Raw genomic sequence first — 17,717 nt, 5'->3', positions numbered from 1 at the left:
TTGGTCATATATAGACTCTATTAATGATTGTTGAATTTCACATTCTAGACGAGAAAGGGTATAAAGGTTTTGAGCAAAGAAATTTAGGTACTAAGATAGGAATTTATGACATTAGACACCTTCTCACAGATAGTGAAAGGGAATGGATACGTAGCTTATTAATGACGCAACATTCACGACGGGGACAAATGGATACGTAGCTTATTGACGACGCAACATTCACTACGGGCACACAGGAAATGTGGGATTATCTTGAGGTGGGGATGGAGGCCAAGTAGAAGGAGGTGCCTTTGCACTTGGCGTTGTTGGAACTAGAGATGGAGAGGATGACCTTGCACTCGTGATGGGAGATGGAGATAAGGGCGCTAGACTGATGGCGAGGGCGAATAACAGCTGACGGACATGCTGGTGCTCCACACAGTTTGCCATGTGCTGGTGTTAGCACCATTCCAGGTGTAGAGGCGAAGAAAACCATCCGAATCAAGAGTTAATCTGCTAGCGTTGCCATAATCCGAGCTATTGTACAGTACCAAAGTTTCCTCACGATTATCAGAAAGATGGATTAAGAAGGAGCCCTGTGAATTAAGCTCGGCATAGACAGGGCCTGGAGCGAGCCCACCGCTGCGTTGGGTGCCACTGGCCCAGCATGGGATTTGCTGGTCGACGGTGCCTTTGTATACAACTAGGTTCTCATCTTCTTGCAGGATGAGCTGAAATGGGCCGGGGAAAGGGTTCGTGGGCGCCGCCCAACTCTGCAGGACATTGTCCGTGTACAAGAACTGGCTCGGCAGGAGTGTATTGGTGGGGTGCTGGAAAGACTGCCAAATGGGCTGCGAGTTTGCGTTGTAGAGGACAAGGTTTCCTGCGTCTGTGAGATTTGCGTAGGAAACGCCCATGTGCTGTGTCTGGGTGGCCCAAGTGATAGCAAGGTTGGTGTCTTGGGAGACGAAGAGGATGAGGTCTCCTGAAGCGTCCAGCTGCAGGAGGGCATCACTAGCTACATAAGAGCGTGTGGTGGCCGTCCACACCAGGCCGTCCGCCGATGGTCCGACGCTCTGGTACCAGATGGCGAGGTAAAACGAGCTGGTGCCCGCGCCGCCGCCCACCTCGGCAAAGCCCAGGGCAAACAGTCCGTTCCGAGACACCAGGGTATCCTTGCCTGCGAGCGTTGAGGTGAGGCTGAGACTATACAGGGAACTGGAAGCTGCAAACGAAACAGACTGAGACAGAAGGAAGAGCAAGAGCAGGCGGCCGCAAGTAGCTGCTGCCATGATGTAGAGAGAAGACGGTATCTACTACGCATCACCAAGCTCATAGGGTCTTTTATAATCGATTTTCACCTCTTCTACGGCGATGGGAGCCTTGCAGGCTCGCGATGGATCCCAAGGTCCTCATCTTGTCTTTTTGCACACCAACTTATACACACGAGGAAATGTTACACAAGTAGCTGCTGCCTTGTAGAGAGAAGACGGTATCTACGAGGCTCATAGCGTCGATTTCCATGCCGCCGGCGAGGTTCCACGAGAATCGGACCACATCTTGACACCATAGTTTGTCAAAAGCAACCATTTTCAAAATATATATCATACCAAATATGTGTGACAGAAGCATCTGCTTTAAGGGCCTTTTCACACGAAAAGGATCCAGGTTTAAATCATACACTCCTTCAATGTCATCACAAGTGGCTGAAAGAGAGAGGTTTAAGTCATACACTCGTTCAATGTCATCACAAGTGGGTGAAAGAGAGAGGTTACAAGTGGGTGAAAGAGAGAGGTTTAAATCATACACTCCTTCAATGTCATCACAAGTGGGTAAAAGAAAGAGGTTTAAATTGTACACTCCTTCCACCCCTTCGATTGAGCATTGCTGCTTGCACATTGGCTTCATGGCTTGGCCCTCGTTTGGTTCGGGCAGCATCGTAGCTGTTTGCATCCAATCTTTTCGTGGCCTTCGGATGAGGTATTTGCTCCTACAAACAACAGTTTGCTCCCACTCAATACATCTATACCCAGCCAAGTTAACGTGAAGAGCTCCATAAGCAGCATGGGAATGAGTCTGTAAATGATTTCGTTCTCCATTTCCGTAAACTTTCTTTATAGTTGCCTTTTGATCTGTCTTGAAGAGGACCAAATGTACCGCTTCCCCATGCCTTACGACAATCCATAGGGCGTGGTGTCACAGCTCAAGAACCACGTACACTTGCAAAAGCCATTAAGTTGGCCCCACTGCCTACTACAAGAAAAGAGACAAGGTTGAAAACCACCATGTTACATACCTAATGCTAACCATGCGCTAGCCGACCCTAATCTTGGGATTAGGGGGCCAAGGATTAGGAAAGGAAGTCCATTACTATAAGGTTCAATGCCAATAAGTCATAATAAGTGACTCATCAATAATAATCCCATAAGTATAACGTTTTTCTGGAAAAAGCTATATAAGTAGGGGTTATGTGTGGAGTTGTATGTTTTATTCTATGATGGTCAATACCTGGACCACAAAAGTGCTAACCGATTTCCGCCACTTCATAGGATGTAGACGGCCTCCTACTGACGGTCCCTCGAGATGGGCTATGGTGGAATGGGACACTAGGGCCTATTCAGTATGGTTTGCTCTATAGAAGACCTTGAACTTTATGCTCGCGGGTTGATCTAGTGTTCCCATATCTATGGTTTAGTGGTGAGCCTGAGCTTGCCGAGACTAATTTAGATTAACATGTGTTTGACTTGTGTTTAAGGGATACGAGAAGATTTTGCTCGCGAGAGAAACCCTTGACACTTGGTATCAGAGCTTGCCTTAAACTGATACAAGTGAGGTAAGGATGCATGGAGCCAAAACTTGTAAGTGTTACCCCACTTTTCCCATGGTTTGCATTGAAATCATGTATTCCCCTTTTCCATCTTACATCCTTAATGGTAATCGTTTTTGGGATTAATTCATACTCTATGGAAGATGTAGATTTTTTCCACTGTGATTTAATGATGCATGTTTGTTTTTCTACAAGTGACATACCTATGAGTTAGGACATTGTGTACTACTACACATTACTGGCCGACCTGACCTATTATTTGCGTTGTCCCATATGGATAGAATCGATGCCCTAACAAGACCCACGGAATGGCTACTAGGTAGGCTGTGAGTGATACATTGTTGAAAAGTTACCTATGTGCACCGGGCTAGCAATCAATTGACCATAGAATTCATTGTGTCCACGTGCGAGCAGAACATCAACACCATAGGGGCAGATCAAATAGTCTACATGTCAGGCAACAGTGCGCACAGAGAAAAAAAAACCCAAGCCATTAGATTTTCTAAAAACAAATAGCATAGCTTTTTTCAAATGACAAAAGCATGCATCGTTTCTAGAAAGCAACTTGTCAGTTTACCCAAGAGGAAAAAACATAAGGTCGACATGTGACATTAAAAAACAGTATTGTCAATTTATTTATTTTTACACATACACCTTTTTTTTTAAAGAAAGCAACCTGTTTTGTTATTACAAAAGTAATATGTTTTTTAAAAGATTAGTACACCCTTGCCAAATATTAAACATGATATTTTTTTTAAAAAAAAGCATGGTGAGTGGTTTTTAAAAAAAACGCAAGGAACCAGTTTTATTTGGAGAAATCCACATACTTTTGGGTTTTACAACTAAGTGTTATTTTAAAACTTGCTAAAAAGAACACATCAAAGATTTTATAAAAAGCTTTCTCTCTTTTATATATGTTTTGGGTAAAAAAAACGAAACTCAAAAAGCACACCTTGCTTTCGACTTTTCCTCCCTATAAATTCAAGCTTCCTTCTCCTTTTTTCTCACCGAAGAGAGAGAGCTTGTGAAGACCATTTGGAGAGAAGCCTGCAAGGGTTTTGGACCAGCCTACTACAATTTCAAAGCATGAATATATACCCTAGTTTTCCCTCTTTTCGTATGTGAACGCCCTTTTTTGGCACCCTTTCCTTTGATTTCCTTTCATTATGGTGGACGTACACTTTGACAATAATGTTGATGATGTTTAGAGTCCTCAAGATGGTGAACAAGATGTTGAAGTGCCCGAGTCTAAAATAGAGTATGTGTTGGAATTAGGGTTAGGATTGTAACAATGCACACACACAAGATAGAGAAGCTTGAGAGCACACAAACTTACTAGAGTAGATTGAACAAATGTGTGTGAGATACAAAAGATAAGTACACACCGCAAAATGAGTAGATAAGAGGGTGTACATATGTACAGGGAAAAAACCCTCCTAGTGAGGGAAAAAGTGCCCCAGCGGTCCTAAGTGTGTTCACACATATCACTACCATATAATACTAAAAATCCTCCCTAGAGTGATAATGTGAACATGTACAAGGTATGGACGATCAATGCTGAAAAGGTAGTAATCCCAAAGCTTTATGAAATGCTTCAAACTTTTCATGGGGAAGAGCCTTCATGAATAAATCTGCCATGTTGTCATGTGTAGGCACAAAGACCAAGCTGATCTCTACTACAGAGTCTTTTCCTGACAAAGTGGTAATGCACCTCAATGTGCTTAGTGCGAGCATGAAACATTGGGTTCCTTATAATTGCTAATGCGATCTGGCTCTGTCAGTGAAAATTGTAGTGCTAGATGACTATCCAACACCCAAATCAGCCTATAAGACATTCAAGCCACAAACACTCAACTGTAGCTATAAAAGCTTCCTTGTATCAGCTTCATAGCTTGAAGTAGCCACTATTGATTCCTTCTTGGCTGAGCCATGATATACATGAATCACCAAGGTGAAAGCAAAACCCACTAGTGGACACTCGTGTGTCATAACATCCAGCCCAATCTAAATCACTAAAAGCATGCAGTTGTGACTCACCCCCCTTTGGATAAAACAATCCAGAATACTGAGTGCCCTGCAAATAGAGAAAAAGCCGCTTGGCAGCCTGCCAATGCTTCGTACCTAGGCTATGCATAAATCTGCTCAATTATGAGACCACATACTATATATATGGCCCGGTGTTGTATACGTAAAGAAGGGATCCAATAGCCTACTGATTCAAACTAGCATCAAAAGAGTCTCTTGCATCTTGAAGACTAAGTCGAGTACCTGTCTCTGTAGGTGTAGCCACAGGTTTACAATCTTGAGGAGTAAACCTCTTCAATAGCTTATGTATATATTTAGACTGTAGCATAACAATGCCATCATTGCGCTGTATAAACTAAATCCCCAAATAATAATGCAAGGGCCCCAAATCTGACATCTCAAACGACGATTGCAAATCAGCCTTAAAGGCTGAAATCTGATTATATTGTGTCCCGTGTGAGTAGCATATAGAATGATAACCAAAAATATGTCCTTACTCCTCTTCACATAGAGGGTACTCTCTGTTGGATTGTTACAAAAATCATTTGCCACCTAGTATGCATGAATCTTCTCATACCATGCTCTAGGATCCTGCTTAAGGCCATAAAGAGTCTTTTTCAACCTGCATACTTTAGACTCTTCTCCTTTCACAAAACCAAGAGGCTATAATACATGCACCTCCTCATGTAAATGAACATTCAAGAATGCAGTCTTAATGTCCAACTGATGTACATTCCACATTTGTCGATTCTTCCTCTTCTTGATCTTATTGTCTCCTGTTTTGATGCTCCTGGTGCCTTCCCCTCCCTCTTGACTTCTCAGAGGTACCTCATTCTGTCATTCTTATAAGCATGGAATCCCTTCCAAATGTCTTCCTGGGATGATGCAGTTGCCCTTCACTTCATGAGGCCTCCAACTTCTTCGATGGTACCACATCGCTCTACTTGAGCTTTCCTCATTCTCCATGCCTTGTCCATTTGTAGTCCTATGACTTCCTTGTGAACATACTCGATACAAAAACGTGCACACTTCCTCTCTTGATCTACCTTGACTCGCTTTTCTTTCAGACTTCATGTGCAGAACTTACCTTAGAACTAGCCTCTATCATTCTACTCCCGTTTCCAGCATACCTCTCCCCAGCACGATCGCCAAAAGTGTCAGTTTGGGACCACCTAGTCACTCCTAAAGAGAAGTGACTAATGCATTTGTGGACAATGTGATAAGCCAACGTTGGAGCATTAACCTAGTCTACCTAAACTTGGGGACTTAGACGTGACTACAAGTAAGCAAGTTCCTTGGTCTTTCATGATTCCCGATAGGAGTCCACGTCCAGACAGGAACTCATAGAATGAACACGGAATAGACATAACTATGTAGAGTAGGACAGAGACAAGTTACAGACCAACCCATGAGACATTCTTCAGCATTAGCTTGGACCCTCATAGTACAATACTGTGGCAATCACTTAGCTCATGAACTCCTCAGGTTAACTATCCGTTCAATTGTCTATCTTTTAATCCACAACGTACATATCCAGGAATAATCCCCTTTGCTACATCCATCCAAGCACTACCCACTAGGAAGAAACTGTTACAAGTTGTTATAAAGCAACAAAACTTTACTTACCCTAGTTTGTTACAAAATGAGACAATCTAAGCGATGGCCAAAGGGGTTGCAAGTGAAAATGACTTATAAGCCACCTACCTAAGTATTTTACCTTCCTTAATGAAATGTTCAAATATTTCTTGCTAAAAGCTCTAGTTAATCAAGGTAGTAACATGTTTCTTACGCTGTTTACAGTTTTAGGAAACACTCAATAGTATCAATAGGTAATCCATAAAGGATTTTTCTGTGCTTATTAATGGTCCATAATTTTCTTTCCAGTGAGTGGGATTGATGGTCATCGACCACTTTAGAGACTAGGTGAAACATCTAATATCTTTTCCAAGAATCATCTTCTTTAAAAGGCTATTGATATCAAAAAGATCCATCTCTTCAAGACTAGTGGTAATTCTACCTTAGTAATTCATTAGTTTGGAGATGTATTCCTAAACTCTCTTGTGTAACACAGCCTCAAAGAAAAATATACTTAGAGCTTAATATTTTCTAAACTATAATCTTCTAGATTATAATATACTTGGTTTGACTCTCTCACTGAATCGATTAACCTAAAATTTGGTAAAATAATAATTTTTATGAGTAAATAAGGGTCTAGTCTATCTAGGCTGAATGAGTTTGTCCAATCTTTCTTAAATATTTCTTGTTCCTCTCTTTTTGAAATTGTCTTAGCATTTCGTAACCTTATACTCACACTTTACCTTTCCTTGGTAAGTAAAATTATCCCAACTATGTTTATTTAAAGCCACCTTTGGATCTATTCTTAAAATAACAACCCTTGTAATGGTAAAATATCATATATTCAATAGTAATTAATTACTGATAATCAACAAGTTTCTCTTAGGGAAGGGTGATTTCTCCTCTCTAAACCAATTCATAGCTTCCCAAACTATCGTACTTGGAAGTGTTGACAATGTAGAAGAGATTTCAACTCACATCTTCGCAGTGTGGGCATTTATTATACATCATTTCCCAAATATTACCTATCTAGATGTGTGCATAGTGAAAGAATTTCGGGTCACCAAGGTTGCATCCATCTATTACCGTTTTTCCAACTACTAAATCCTTTCATCTTCTCTTTTTAATCACTCCATGCATATTGCTAAATTCCATTATGCCTCTTTTTTTGTCCAACACTCATAGCAGATATGATCCAAGTTTTTGCCTATACAATTCTTTACGCCAATTTCATTAATGTTCTATAGAAAAACCCCCCAAAAAATTAGTTATTATACATAAAGCATTTCAAATAGTAGAAATAATAATTTATTTTAATTAATTTAATTGATTGTCGTGAGGATATTTTAGTTATGGAATAATTATTCAAATGCATATGCTTAGGAAAGGTGAAATCCATCATTGTAAATATCATGTCTATGTTATGAAAAAAGAATCAAGACATGACTCATGTACCTGAAGTAGGCCTCTATCCCACATGTCCATAAGGTATAATCCCACATGTTTAACCTTGGTACAATCCCACATGTTTAACCTTCATGTACATGACTTATGTACCTGAAGTAGGCCTCTATCCCACATGTCCATAAGGTACAATCCCACATGTTTAACCTTGGTACAATCCACATGGGATGATACCTCTTTCAAAGATGACTTGGCATTAAATAACCTTGTCTCATAAGGTGCAACAAGAGAGCTACTACATTGTCATGTTTGACCCCTTGGATGGCTTCTACAGGCCCAACAGTGACTCATTGATAAACATCTTAACCCTTTTACTTCTTTTATCTCTCCACCTTTTCACCATGGTCTCTTCACTTGCAGTCCTTTGTCTGTCCTGCTTTCACACTTACCCAGCCGAACCTTTTTATTTCTCAGCCATTGTAACAGCCTCGATGGAGTTCAATCATGTTGCTTCCAATGTGTCTCTACTAATCTCTTTCCTTGATAGCTAATGTACCACTGCACCAATTTTATAAATTAATGCTCCAATGTCATCGCGTTGAGGCAATCCTTGATGGCTATAGGAAGCACGAATTGCAAGAATTTGTACCAATCGTGACTTCAAGCCACTAAGCTCATTGTCCTTTGTAAATCCTCCCTTCAAGCAATGCATGCATCCTATAGGGGTATGAAACTCACTAATGCGCTTCCTTACACGCGGTTGCTCGTTCTTTGTCTGACCCATGGTGCTTTTGGTAGCTTCACCTTTTCATCTACTCTATTTTGGGCCCATAAGTGGTGCATGCGTTGAACCTCTTGTAAATCATCTTGTTGTTCCTTGCTCTCCTTTGCTCTTGTGATCATTTTTCAAAGCACCTCGGCTATATTCTTGAAAATGTGCATTGGGTCAAGAAGACGGTTCACTAGAAGGTCATTCTAGTATGGAAGTTGATGGAAAATGGATAGACGCTTCATTCCTCGAGGCTGTTACTTGTGCATAGAACCTCTGTTTTCATTTAAAGGATTGTTTTACACTAGAATGCTAGAGGAAGCATTTGGCATGTGTTTTACTAAGCGGAGGTTCGTTGCAATAGGCTGGCAGGGAGTCATCGAGGGACGTCGTTTGCGGGGCGGCAAAGCCTGTCGAGGTCTTGACCAGCCTGGGTACGGTTAAAATGGTGCGCTTCCGGTACGATGGGCGAGGACCGATGAAGCGGTCCTTGAATGAAGTGCTAGGAAACCTAAGGAGGATTCTAGAGGATTCTAGAGGGTTCTAACTAGGTGATGCATGGGCTCGCGGTTGCTAGGACACCCATGCGTGCGTCGAGGAAGATTCGGATCGACTAAAAAGAAAGATTTTTGTGAATCACATTTTGATACTGGATCTCGTTGGTTGGCCAGCTAGTCTTCAATGAAGGGTCTAGAGGACACATTTTGTACTACAATGGACTCAAAATTTTGTACTACACATTTTGTGCCTTCCGGGCGAGGGAAGTTTTTTTCGGCTCGGTTTCGAAGGAACCGCCGGGCTAGTCTCTCGTCCGAACATCCGTGGGCAAGGCCTCGAGTGTGGATCCCCCCTGCGTGGGAGGCTGACGCTGCTTCCGTCTCGCTGGCACCCCTAGAGGGGGGTCTCACAAAACCAATTCATAGCTTCCCAAACCATCATACTTGGAAGTGTTGACAATGTAGAAGAGATCTCAACTCACATCTTGGAAGTATGGGCATTCATTCTACATCATTTTTCAAATATTACCTATCTAATCTTAAGGAGTTCTATTCATATTGTAAGCCTAAATATGTGTGCATAGTGAAAGAATTTTGGGTCACCAAGGTTGCATCCATCTATCACCATTTTGTCAACTACTAAATCCTTTCATTTTCTCTTTTTAATCATTCCAAGCATATTGCTAAATTCCATTATGCCTCTTTTTTTGTCCAACACTTATAGTAGATATGATCAAAGTTTTTGCCTATACAATTCTTTACACCAATTTCACATTTCACTTTTTTTCTAGTTTATTAATGTTCTATTAAAAAACCCCCCAAAAAACCATTTATTATACATAAAGCATTTCAAATAGTAGAAATAATAATTTATTTTGGTGAGGATATTTCAGTTATGGAATAATGATTATGACTCATGTACTTGAAGTAGGCCTCTATCCCCACATTTCCATAAGGTACAATTCCACATGTTTAACCGTGGTACAATCCACATGGGATGGTACCTCTTTCAAAGATGATTTAGCATTAAATAACCTTGTCATAAGGTGCAACAAGAGAGCTACTACATTGTCGTGTTTGACCCCTTGGATGGCTCCTACAGGCCCAACAATGATTCATTGATAAATATCTTAACCCTTTTACCTCTTTTATCTTTCCACCTTTTCACCATTCCCATCACCATGGTCTCTTCACATGCAGTCCTTTGTCTTTTCGTGCTTTTACATCCACCCAGTCGAACTTTTTTATTTCCTCTCCCCTTGTAGCTCGATTGAGCAAGCTCAAAGTGCATCCTCTCATGTGTGATTGCCCCAATCAGTGATCTCGATAGCCATGCCATTAGCAATGCCTAAATACGTTGATTGTGCATGGGGGGCTTGGTTACCCAAGTTTATGTGTAGTGTTTAGATGTCTCATCATGTTCATGGAAATTGGCGATATCATTTAGTAGATTGTATGTGCAAGCAAGTTCATGTAACTTGTGAGCCATGCGTACATCACACCTCAGGTTGAGTTTCTACATGCTAGGTGCTAGCACGTTCCTAGAAACTCATGACCCATGGTGGCCATAGCATACCTTATGAGCCACCATGGATATCTCACACATTTCATGTAGGCTGTCAATGTGCAAACATGCTCATGAAAGCTTATGAGCCATGGCTAGGCCACATCTCACGTGTAGAGTTCGTATATGTTAGCTTGTTTATAAAAGCTTCTTGAAGCATGTTGATGCCACATCTTGCATGTAGTGTGTGCATGCCATAGCTAATGGCACACACCTAAGGTGTGATGTTTGATTGTTTATGACATGTTTCTAGAGGCTACTTTTTTACTTCCCCCATGCAGGTTCATCAAAGGGTTCACCTCTAATCGGAAGCATGGAAGCAGTTGAGAAACTTGAGAAGTACCTCGCTTGAATGGCCAAGCACTTAGGTGTATGCCTCATGCTTAGATTGGATTGAATCTACTCGTTCTGAGCTTCATAGTAGTAAGAGGTCCTATTCTTTGGCACATAAGCTTCTAAGCATTTTTTGAACTTGTCATTCACCACATCTCTCTCTCTCTCTTGGTCATATATAGACTCTATTAATGATTGTTGAATTTCACATTCTAGACGAGAAAGGGTATAAAGGTTTTGAGCAAAGAAATTTAGGTACTAAGATAGGAATTTATGACATTAGACACCTTCTCACAGATAGTGAAAGGGAATGGATACGTAGCTTATTAATGACGCAACATTCACGACGGGGACAAATGGATACGTAGCTTATTGACGACGCAACATTCACTACGGGCACACAGGAAATGTGGGATTATCTTGAGGTGGGGATGGAGGCCAAGTAGAAGGAGGTGCCTTTGCACTTGGCGTTGTTGGAACTAGAGATGGAGAGGATGACCTTGCACTCGTGATGGGAGATGGAGATAAGGGCGCTAGACTGATGGCGAGGGCGAATAACAGCTGACGGACATGCTGGTGCTCCACACAGTTTGCCATGTGCTGGTGTTAGCACCATTCCAGGTGTAGAGGCGAAGAAAACCATCCGAATCAAGAGTTAATCTGCTAGCGTTGCCATAATCCGAGCTATTGTACAGTACCAAAGTTTCCTCACGATTATCAGAAAGATGGATTAAGAAGGAGCCCTGTGAATTAAGCTCGGCATAGACAGGGCCTGGAGCGAGCCCACCGCTGCGTTGGGTGCCACTGGCCCAGCATGGGATTTGCTGGTCGACGGTGCCTTTGTATACAACTAGGTTCTCATCTTCTTGCAGGATGAGCTGAAATGGGCCGGGGAAAGGGTTCGTGGGCGCCGCCCAACTCTGCAGGACATTGTCCGTGTACAAGAACTGGCTCGGCAGGAGTGTATTGGTGGGGTGCTGGAAAGACTGCCAAATGGGCTGCGAGTTTGCGTTGTAGAGGACAAGGTTTCCTGCGTCTGTGAGATTTGCGTAGGAAACGCCCATGTGCTGTGTCTGGGTGGCCCAAGTGATAGCAAGGTTGGTGTCTTGGGAGACGAAGAGGATGAGGTCTCCTGAAGCGTCCAGCTGCAGGAGGGCATCACTAGCTACATAAGAGCGTGTGGTGGCCGTCCACACCAGGCCGTCCGCCGATGGTCCGACGCTCTGGTACCAGATGGCGAGGTAAAACGAGCTGGTGCCCGCGCCGCCGCCCACCTCGGCAAAGCCCAGGGCAAACAGTCCGTTCCGAGACACCAGGGTATCCTTGCCTGCGAGCGTTGAGGTGAGGCTGAGACTATACAGGGAACTGGAAGCTGCAAACGAAACAGACTGAGACAGAAGGAAGAGCAAGAGCAGGCGGCCGCAAGTAGCTGCTGCCATGATGTAGAGAGAAGACGGTATCTACTACGCATCACCAAGCTCATAGGGTCTTTTATAATCGATTTTCACCTCTTCTACGGCGATGGGAGCCTTGCAGGCTCGCGATGGATCCCAAGGTCCTCATCTTGTCTTTTTGCACACCAACTTATACACACGAGGAAATGTTACACAAGTAGCTGCTGCCTTGTAGAGAGAAGACGGTATCTACGAGGCTCATAGCGTCGATTTCCATGCCGCCGGCGAGGTTCCACGAGAATCGGACCACATCTTGACACCATAGTTTGTCAAAAGCAACCATTTTCAAAATATATATCATACCAAATATGTGTGACAGAAGCATCTGCTTTAAGGGCCTTTTCACACGAAAAGGATCCAGGTTTAAATCATACACTCCTTCAATGTCATCACAAGTGGCTGAAAGAGAGAGGTTTAAATCATACACTCGTTCAATGTCATCACAAGTGGGTGAAAGAGAGAGGTTACAAGTGGGTGAAAGAGAGAGGTTTAAATCATACACTCCTTCAATGTCATCACAAGTGGGTAAAAGAGAGAGGTTTAAATTGTACACTCCTTCCAGCCCTTCGATTGAGCATTGCTGCTTGCACATTGGCTTCATGGCTTGGCCCTCGTTTGGTTCGGGCAGCATCGTAGCTGTTTGCATCCAATCTTTTCGTGGCCTTCGGATGAGGTATTTGCTCCTACAAACAACAGTTTGCTCCCACTCAATACATCTATACCCAGCCAAGTTAACGTGAAGAGCTCCATGAGCAGCATGGGAATGAGTCTGTAAATGATTTCGTTCTCCATTTCCGTAAACTTTCTTTATAGTTGCCTTTTGATCTGTCTTGAAGAGGACCAAATGTACCGCTTCCCCATGCCTTACGACAATCCATAGGGCGTGGTGTCACAGCTCAAGAACCACGTACACTTGCAAAAGCCATTAAGTTGGCCCCACTGCCTACTACAAGAAAAGAGACAAGGTTGAAAACCACCATGTTACATACCTAATGCTAACCATGCGCTAGCCGACCCTAATCTTGGGATTAGGGGGCCAAGGATTAGGAAAGGAAGTCCATTACTATAAGGGTCAATGCCAATAAGTCATAATAAGTGACTCATAAATAATAATCCCATAAGTATAACGTTTTTCTGGAAAAAGCTATATAAGTAGGGGTTATGTGTGGAGTTGTATGTTTTATTCTATGATGGTCAATACCTGGACCACAAAAGTGCTAACCGATTTCCGCCACTTCATAGGATGTAGACGGCCTCCTACTGACGGTCCCTCGAGATGGGCTATGGTGGAATGGGACACTAGGGCCTATTCAGTATGGTTTGCTCTATAGAAGACCTTGAACTTTATGCTCGCGGGTTGATCTAGTGTTCCCATATCTATGGTTTAGTGGTGAGCCTGAGCTTGCCGAGACTAATTTAGATTAACATGTGTTTGACTTGTGTTTAAGGGATACGAGAAGATTTTGCTCGCGAGAGAAACCCTTGACACTTGGTATCAGAGCTTGCCTTAAACTGATACAAGTGAGGTAAGGATGCATGGAGCCAAAACTTGTAAGTGTTACCCCACTTTTCCCATGGTTTGCATTGAAATCATGTATTCCCCTTTTCCATCTTACATCCTTAATGGTAATCGTTTTTGGGATTAATTCATACTCTATGGAAGATGTAGATTTTTTCCACTGTGATTTAATGATGCATGTTTGTTTTTCTAGTGACATACCTATGAGTTAGGACATTGTGTACTACTACACATTACTGGCCGACCTGACCTATTATTTGCGTTGTCCCATATGGATAGAATCGATGCCCTAACAAGATCCACGGAATGGCTACTAGGTAGGCTGTGAGTGATACATTGTTGAAAAGTTACCTATGTGCACCGGGCTAGCAATCAATTGACCATAGAATTCATTGTGTCCACGTGCGAGCAGAACATCAACACCATAGGGGCAGATCAAATAGTCTACATGTAAGGCAACAGTGCGCACAGAGAAAAAAAAACCCAAGCCATTAGATTTTCTAAAAACAAATAGCATAGCTTTTTTCAAATGACAAAAGCATGCATCGTTTCTAGAAAGCAACTTGTCAGTTTACCCAAGAGGAAAAAACATAAGGTCGACATGTGACATTAAAAAACAGTATTGTCAATTTATTTATTTTTACACATACACCTTTTTTTTTAAAGAAAGCAACCTGTTTTGTTATTACAAAAGTAATATGTTTTTTAAAAGATTAGTACACCCTTGCCAAATATTAAACATGATAAATTTTTTAAAAAAAAGCATGGTGAGTGGTTTTTAAAAAAAACGCAAGCAACCAGTTTTATTTGGAGAAATCCACATACTTTTGGGTTTTACAACTAAGTGTTATTTTAAAACTTGCTAAAAAGAACACATCAAAGATTTTGTAAAAAGCTTTCTCTCTTTTATATATGTTTTGGGTTAAAAAAACGAAACTCAAAAAGCACACCTTGCTTTCGACTTTTCCTCCCTATAAATTCAAGCTTCCTTCTCCTTTTTTCTCACCGAAGAGAGAGAGCTTGTGAAGACCATTTGGAGAGAAGCCTGCAAGGGTTTTGGACCAGCCTACTACAATTTCAAAGCATGAATATATACCCTAGTTTTCTCTCTTTTCGTATGTGAACGCCCTTTTTTGGCACCCTTTCCTTTGATTTCCTTTCATTATGGTGGACGTACACTTTGACAATAATGTTGATGATGTTTAGAGTCCTCAAGATGGTGAACAAGATGTTGAAGTGCCCGAGTCCAAAATAGAGTATGTGTTGGAATTAGGGTTAGGATTGTAACAATGCACACACACAAGATAGAGAAGCTTGAGAGCACACAAACTTACTAGAGTAGATTGAACAAATGTGTGTGAGATACAAAAGATAAGTACACACCGCAAAATGAGTAGATAAGAGGGTGTACATATGTATGGGGAAAAAAACCTCCTAGTGAGGGAAAAAGTGCCCCAGCGGTCCTAAGTGTGTTCACACATATCACTACCATATAATACTAAAAATCCTCCCTAGAGTGATAATGTGAACATGTACAAGGTATGGACAATCAATGCTGAAAAGGTAGTAATCCCAAAGCTTTATGAAATGCTTCAAACTTTTCATGGGGAAGAGCCTTCATGAATAAATCTGCCATGTTGTCATGTGTAGGCACAAAGACCAAGCTGATCTCTACTGCAGAGTCTTTTCTTGATAAAGTGGTAATGCACCTCAATGTGCTTAGTGCGAGCATGAAACATTGGGTTCCTTATAATTGCTAATGCGATCTGGCTCTGTCAGTGAAAATTGTAGTGCTAGATGACTATCCAACACCCAAATCAACCTATAAGACATTCAAGCCACACACACTCAATTGTAGCTATAAAAGCTTCCTTGTATCAGCTTCATAGCTTGAAGTAGCCACTATTGATTCCTTCTTGGCTGAGCCATGATATACATGAATCACCAAGGTGAAAGCAAAACCCACTAGTGGACACTCGTGTGTCATAACATCCAGCCCAATCTAAATCACTAAAAGCATGCAGTTGTGACTCACCCCCCTTTGGATAAAACAATCCAGAATACTGAGTGCCCTGCAAATAGAGAAAAAGCCGCTTGGCAGCCTGCCAATGCTTCGTACCTAGGCTATGCATAAATCTGCTCAATTATGAGACCACATACTATATATATGGCCCGGTGTTGTATACGTAAAGAAGGGATCCAATAGCCTACTGATTCAAACTAGCATCAAAAGAGTCTCTTGCATCTTGAAGACTAAGTCGAGTACCTGTCTCTGTAGGTGTAGCCACAGGTTTACAATCTTGAGGAGTAAACCTCTTCAATAGCTTATGTATATATTTAGACTGTAGCATAACAATGCCATCATTGCGCTGTATAAACTAAATCCCCAAATAATAATGCAAGGACCCCAAATCTGACATCTCAAACGACGATTGCAAATCAGCCTTAAAGGCTGAAATCTGATTATATTGTGTCCCGTGTGAGTAGCATATAGAATGATAACCAAAAATATGTCCTTACTCCTCTTCACATAGAGGGTACTCTCTGTTGGATTGTTATAAAAATCATTTGCCACCTAGTATGCATGAATCTTCTCATACCATGCTCTAGGATCCTGCTTAAGGCCATAAAGAGTCTTTTTCAACCTGCATACTTTAGACTCTTCTCCTTTCACAAAACCAAGAGGCTGTAATACATACACCTGCTCATGTAAATGAACATTCAAGAATGCAGTCTTAATGTCCAACTGATGTACATTCCACATTTGTCGATTCTTCCTCTTCTTGATCTTATTGTCTCCTGTTTTGATGCTCCTGGTGCCTTCCCCTCCCTCTTGACTTCTCAGAGGTGCCTCATTCTGTCATTCTTATAAGCATGGAATCCCTTCCAAATGTCTTCCTGGGATGATGCAGTTGCCCTTCACTTCGTGAGGCCTCCAACTTCTTCGATGGTACCACATCGCTCTACTTGAGCTTTCCTAACATGTTTCTTACGCTGTTTACAGTTTTAGGAAACACTCAATAGTATCAATAGGTAATCCATAAAGGATTTTTCTGTGCTTATTAATGGTCCATAATTTTCTTTCCAGTGAGTGGGATTGATGGTCATCGACCACTTTAGAGACTAGGTGAAACATCTAATATCTTTTCCAAGAATCATCTTCTTTAGAAGGCTATTGATATCAAAAAGATCCATCTCTTCAAGACTAGTGGTAATTTTACCTTAGTAATTCATTAGTTTGGAGATGTATTCCTAAACTCTCTTGTGTAACACAGCCTCAAAGAAAAATATACTTAGAGCTTAATATTTTCTAAACTATAATCTTCTAGATTATAATATACTTGGTTTGACTCTCTCACTGAATCGATTAACCTAAAATTTGGTAAAATAATAATTTTTATGAGTAAATAAGGGTCTAGTCTATCTAGGCTGAATGAGTTTGTCCAATCTTTCTTAAATATTTCTTGTTCCTCTCTTTTTGAAATTGTCTTAGCATTTCGTAACCTTATACTCACACTTTACCTTTCCTTGGTAAGTAAAATTATCCCAACTATGTTTATTTAAAGCCACCTTTGGATCTATTCTTAAAATAACAGCCCTTGTAATGGTAAAATATCATATATTCAATACTAATTAATTACTCATAATCAACAAGTTTCTCTTAGGGAAGGGTGATTTCTCCTCTCTAAACCAATTCATAGCTTCCCAAACTATCGTACTTGGAAGTGTTGACAATGTAGAAGAGATTTCAACTCACATCTTCGCAGTGTG

The 17,717-nt window shown here is 41.4% G+C and overlaps 2 protein-coding genes across 2 annotated transcripts; both read right to left on the bottom strand.

Annotated features, from left to right (window-relative positions):
- Positions 1–365: 365 nt before the first annotated feature.
- LOC147634991 (G-type lectin S-receptor-like serine/threonine-protein kinase At5g24080) lies at positions 366–1,271 on the bottom strand. The gene has a single exon (XM_086803325.1). It carries the CDS (start codon positions 1,269–1,271, stop codon positions 366–368), a length of 906 nt encoding a protein of 301 aa, XP_086659451.1.
- A 10,235-nt stretch (positions 1,272–11,506) lies between these two features.
- LOC147634990 (G-type lectin S-receptor-like serine/threonine-protein kinase At5g24080) lies at positions 11,507–12,412 on the bottom strand. Its single transcript, XM_086803323.1, has one exon. The coding sequence runs from the start codon at positions 12,410–12,412 to the stop codon at positions 11,507–11,509; it is 906 nt and encodes a 301-aa protein (XP_086659449.1).
- Between the last annotated feature and the right edge of the window lie 5,305 nt (positions 12,413–17,717).

This window comes from Cibotium barometz, chromosome 10, assembly GCF_041138505.1.
Source record: "Cibotium barometz isolate CiBa-2024 chromosome 10, ASM4113850v1, whole genome shotgun sequence".
NCBI classification, from domain to species: Eukaryota; Viridiplantae; Streptophyta; class Polypodiopsida; order Cyatheales; family Cibotiaceae; genus Cibotium; species Cibotium barometz.
Note: the sequence above shows the minus strand (reverse complement) of the source record. Positions and strands in the feature narration are given on the sequence as shown.

Excerpts from the sequence above, each read along its gene's own strand:
- LOC147634991 (XM_086803325.1), bottom strand. The coding sequence starts at position 1,271 with ATGGCAGCAGCTACTTGCGGCCGCCTGCTCTTGCTCTTCCTTCTGTCT.
- LOC147634990 (XM_086803323.1), bottom strand. The coding sequence starts at position 12,412 with ATGGCAGCAGCTACTTGCGGCCGCCTGCTCTTGCTCTTCCTTCTGTCT.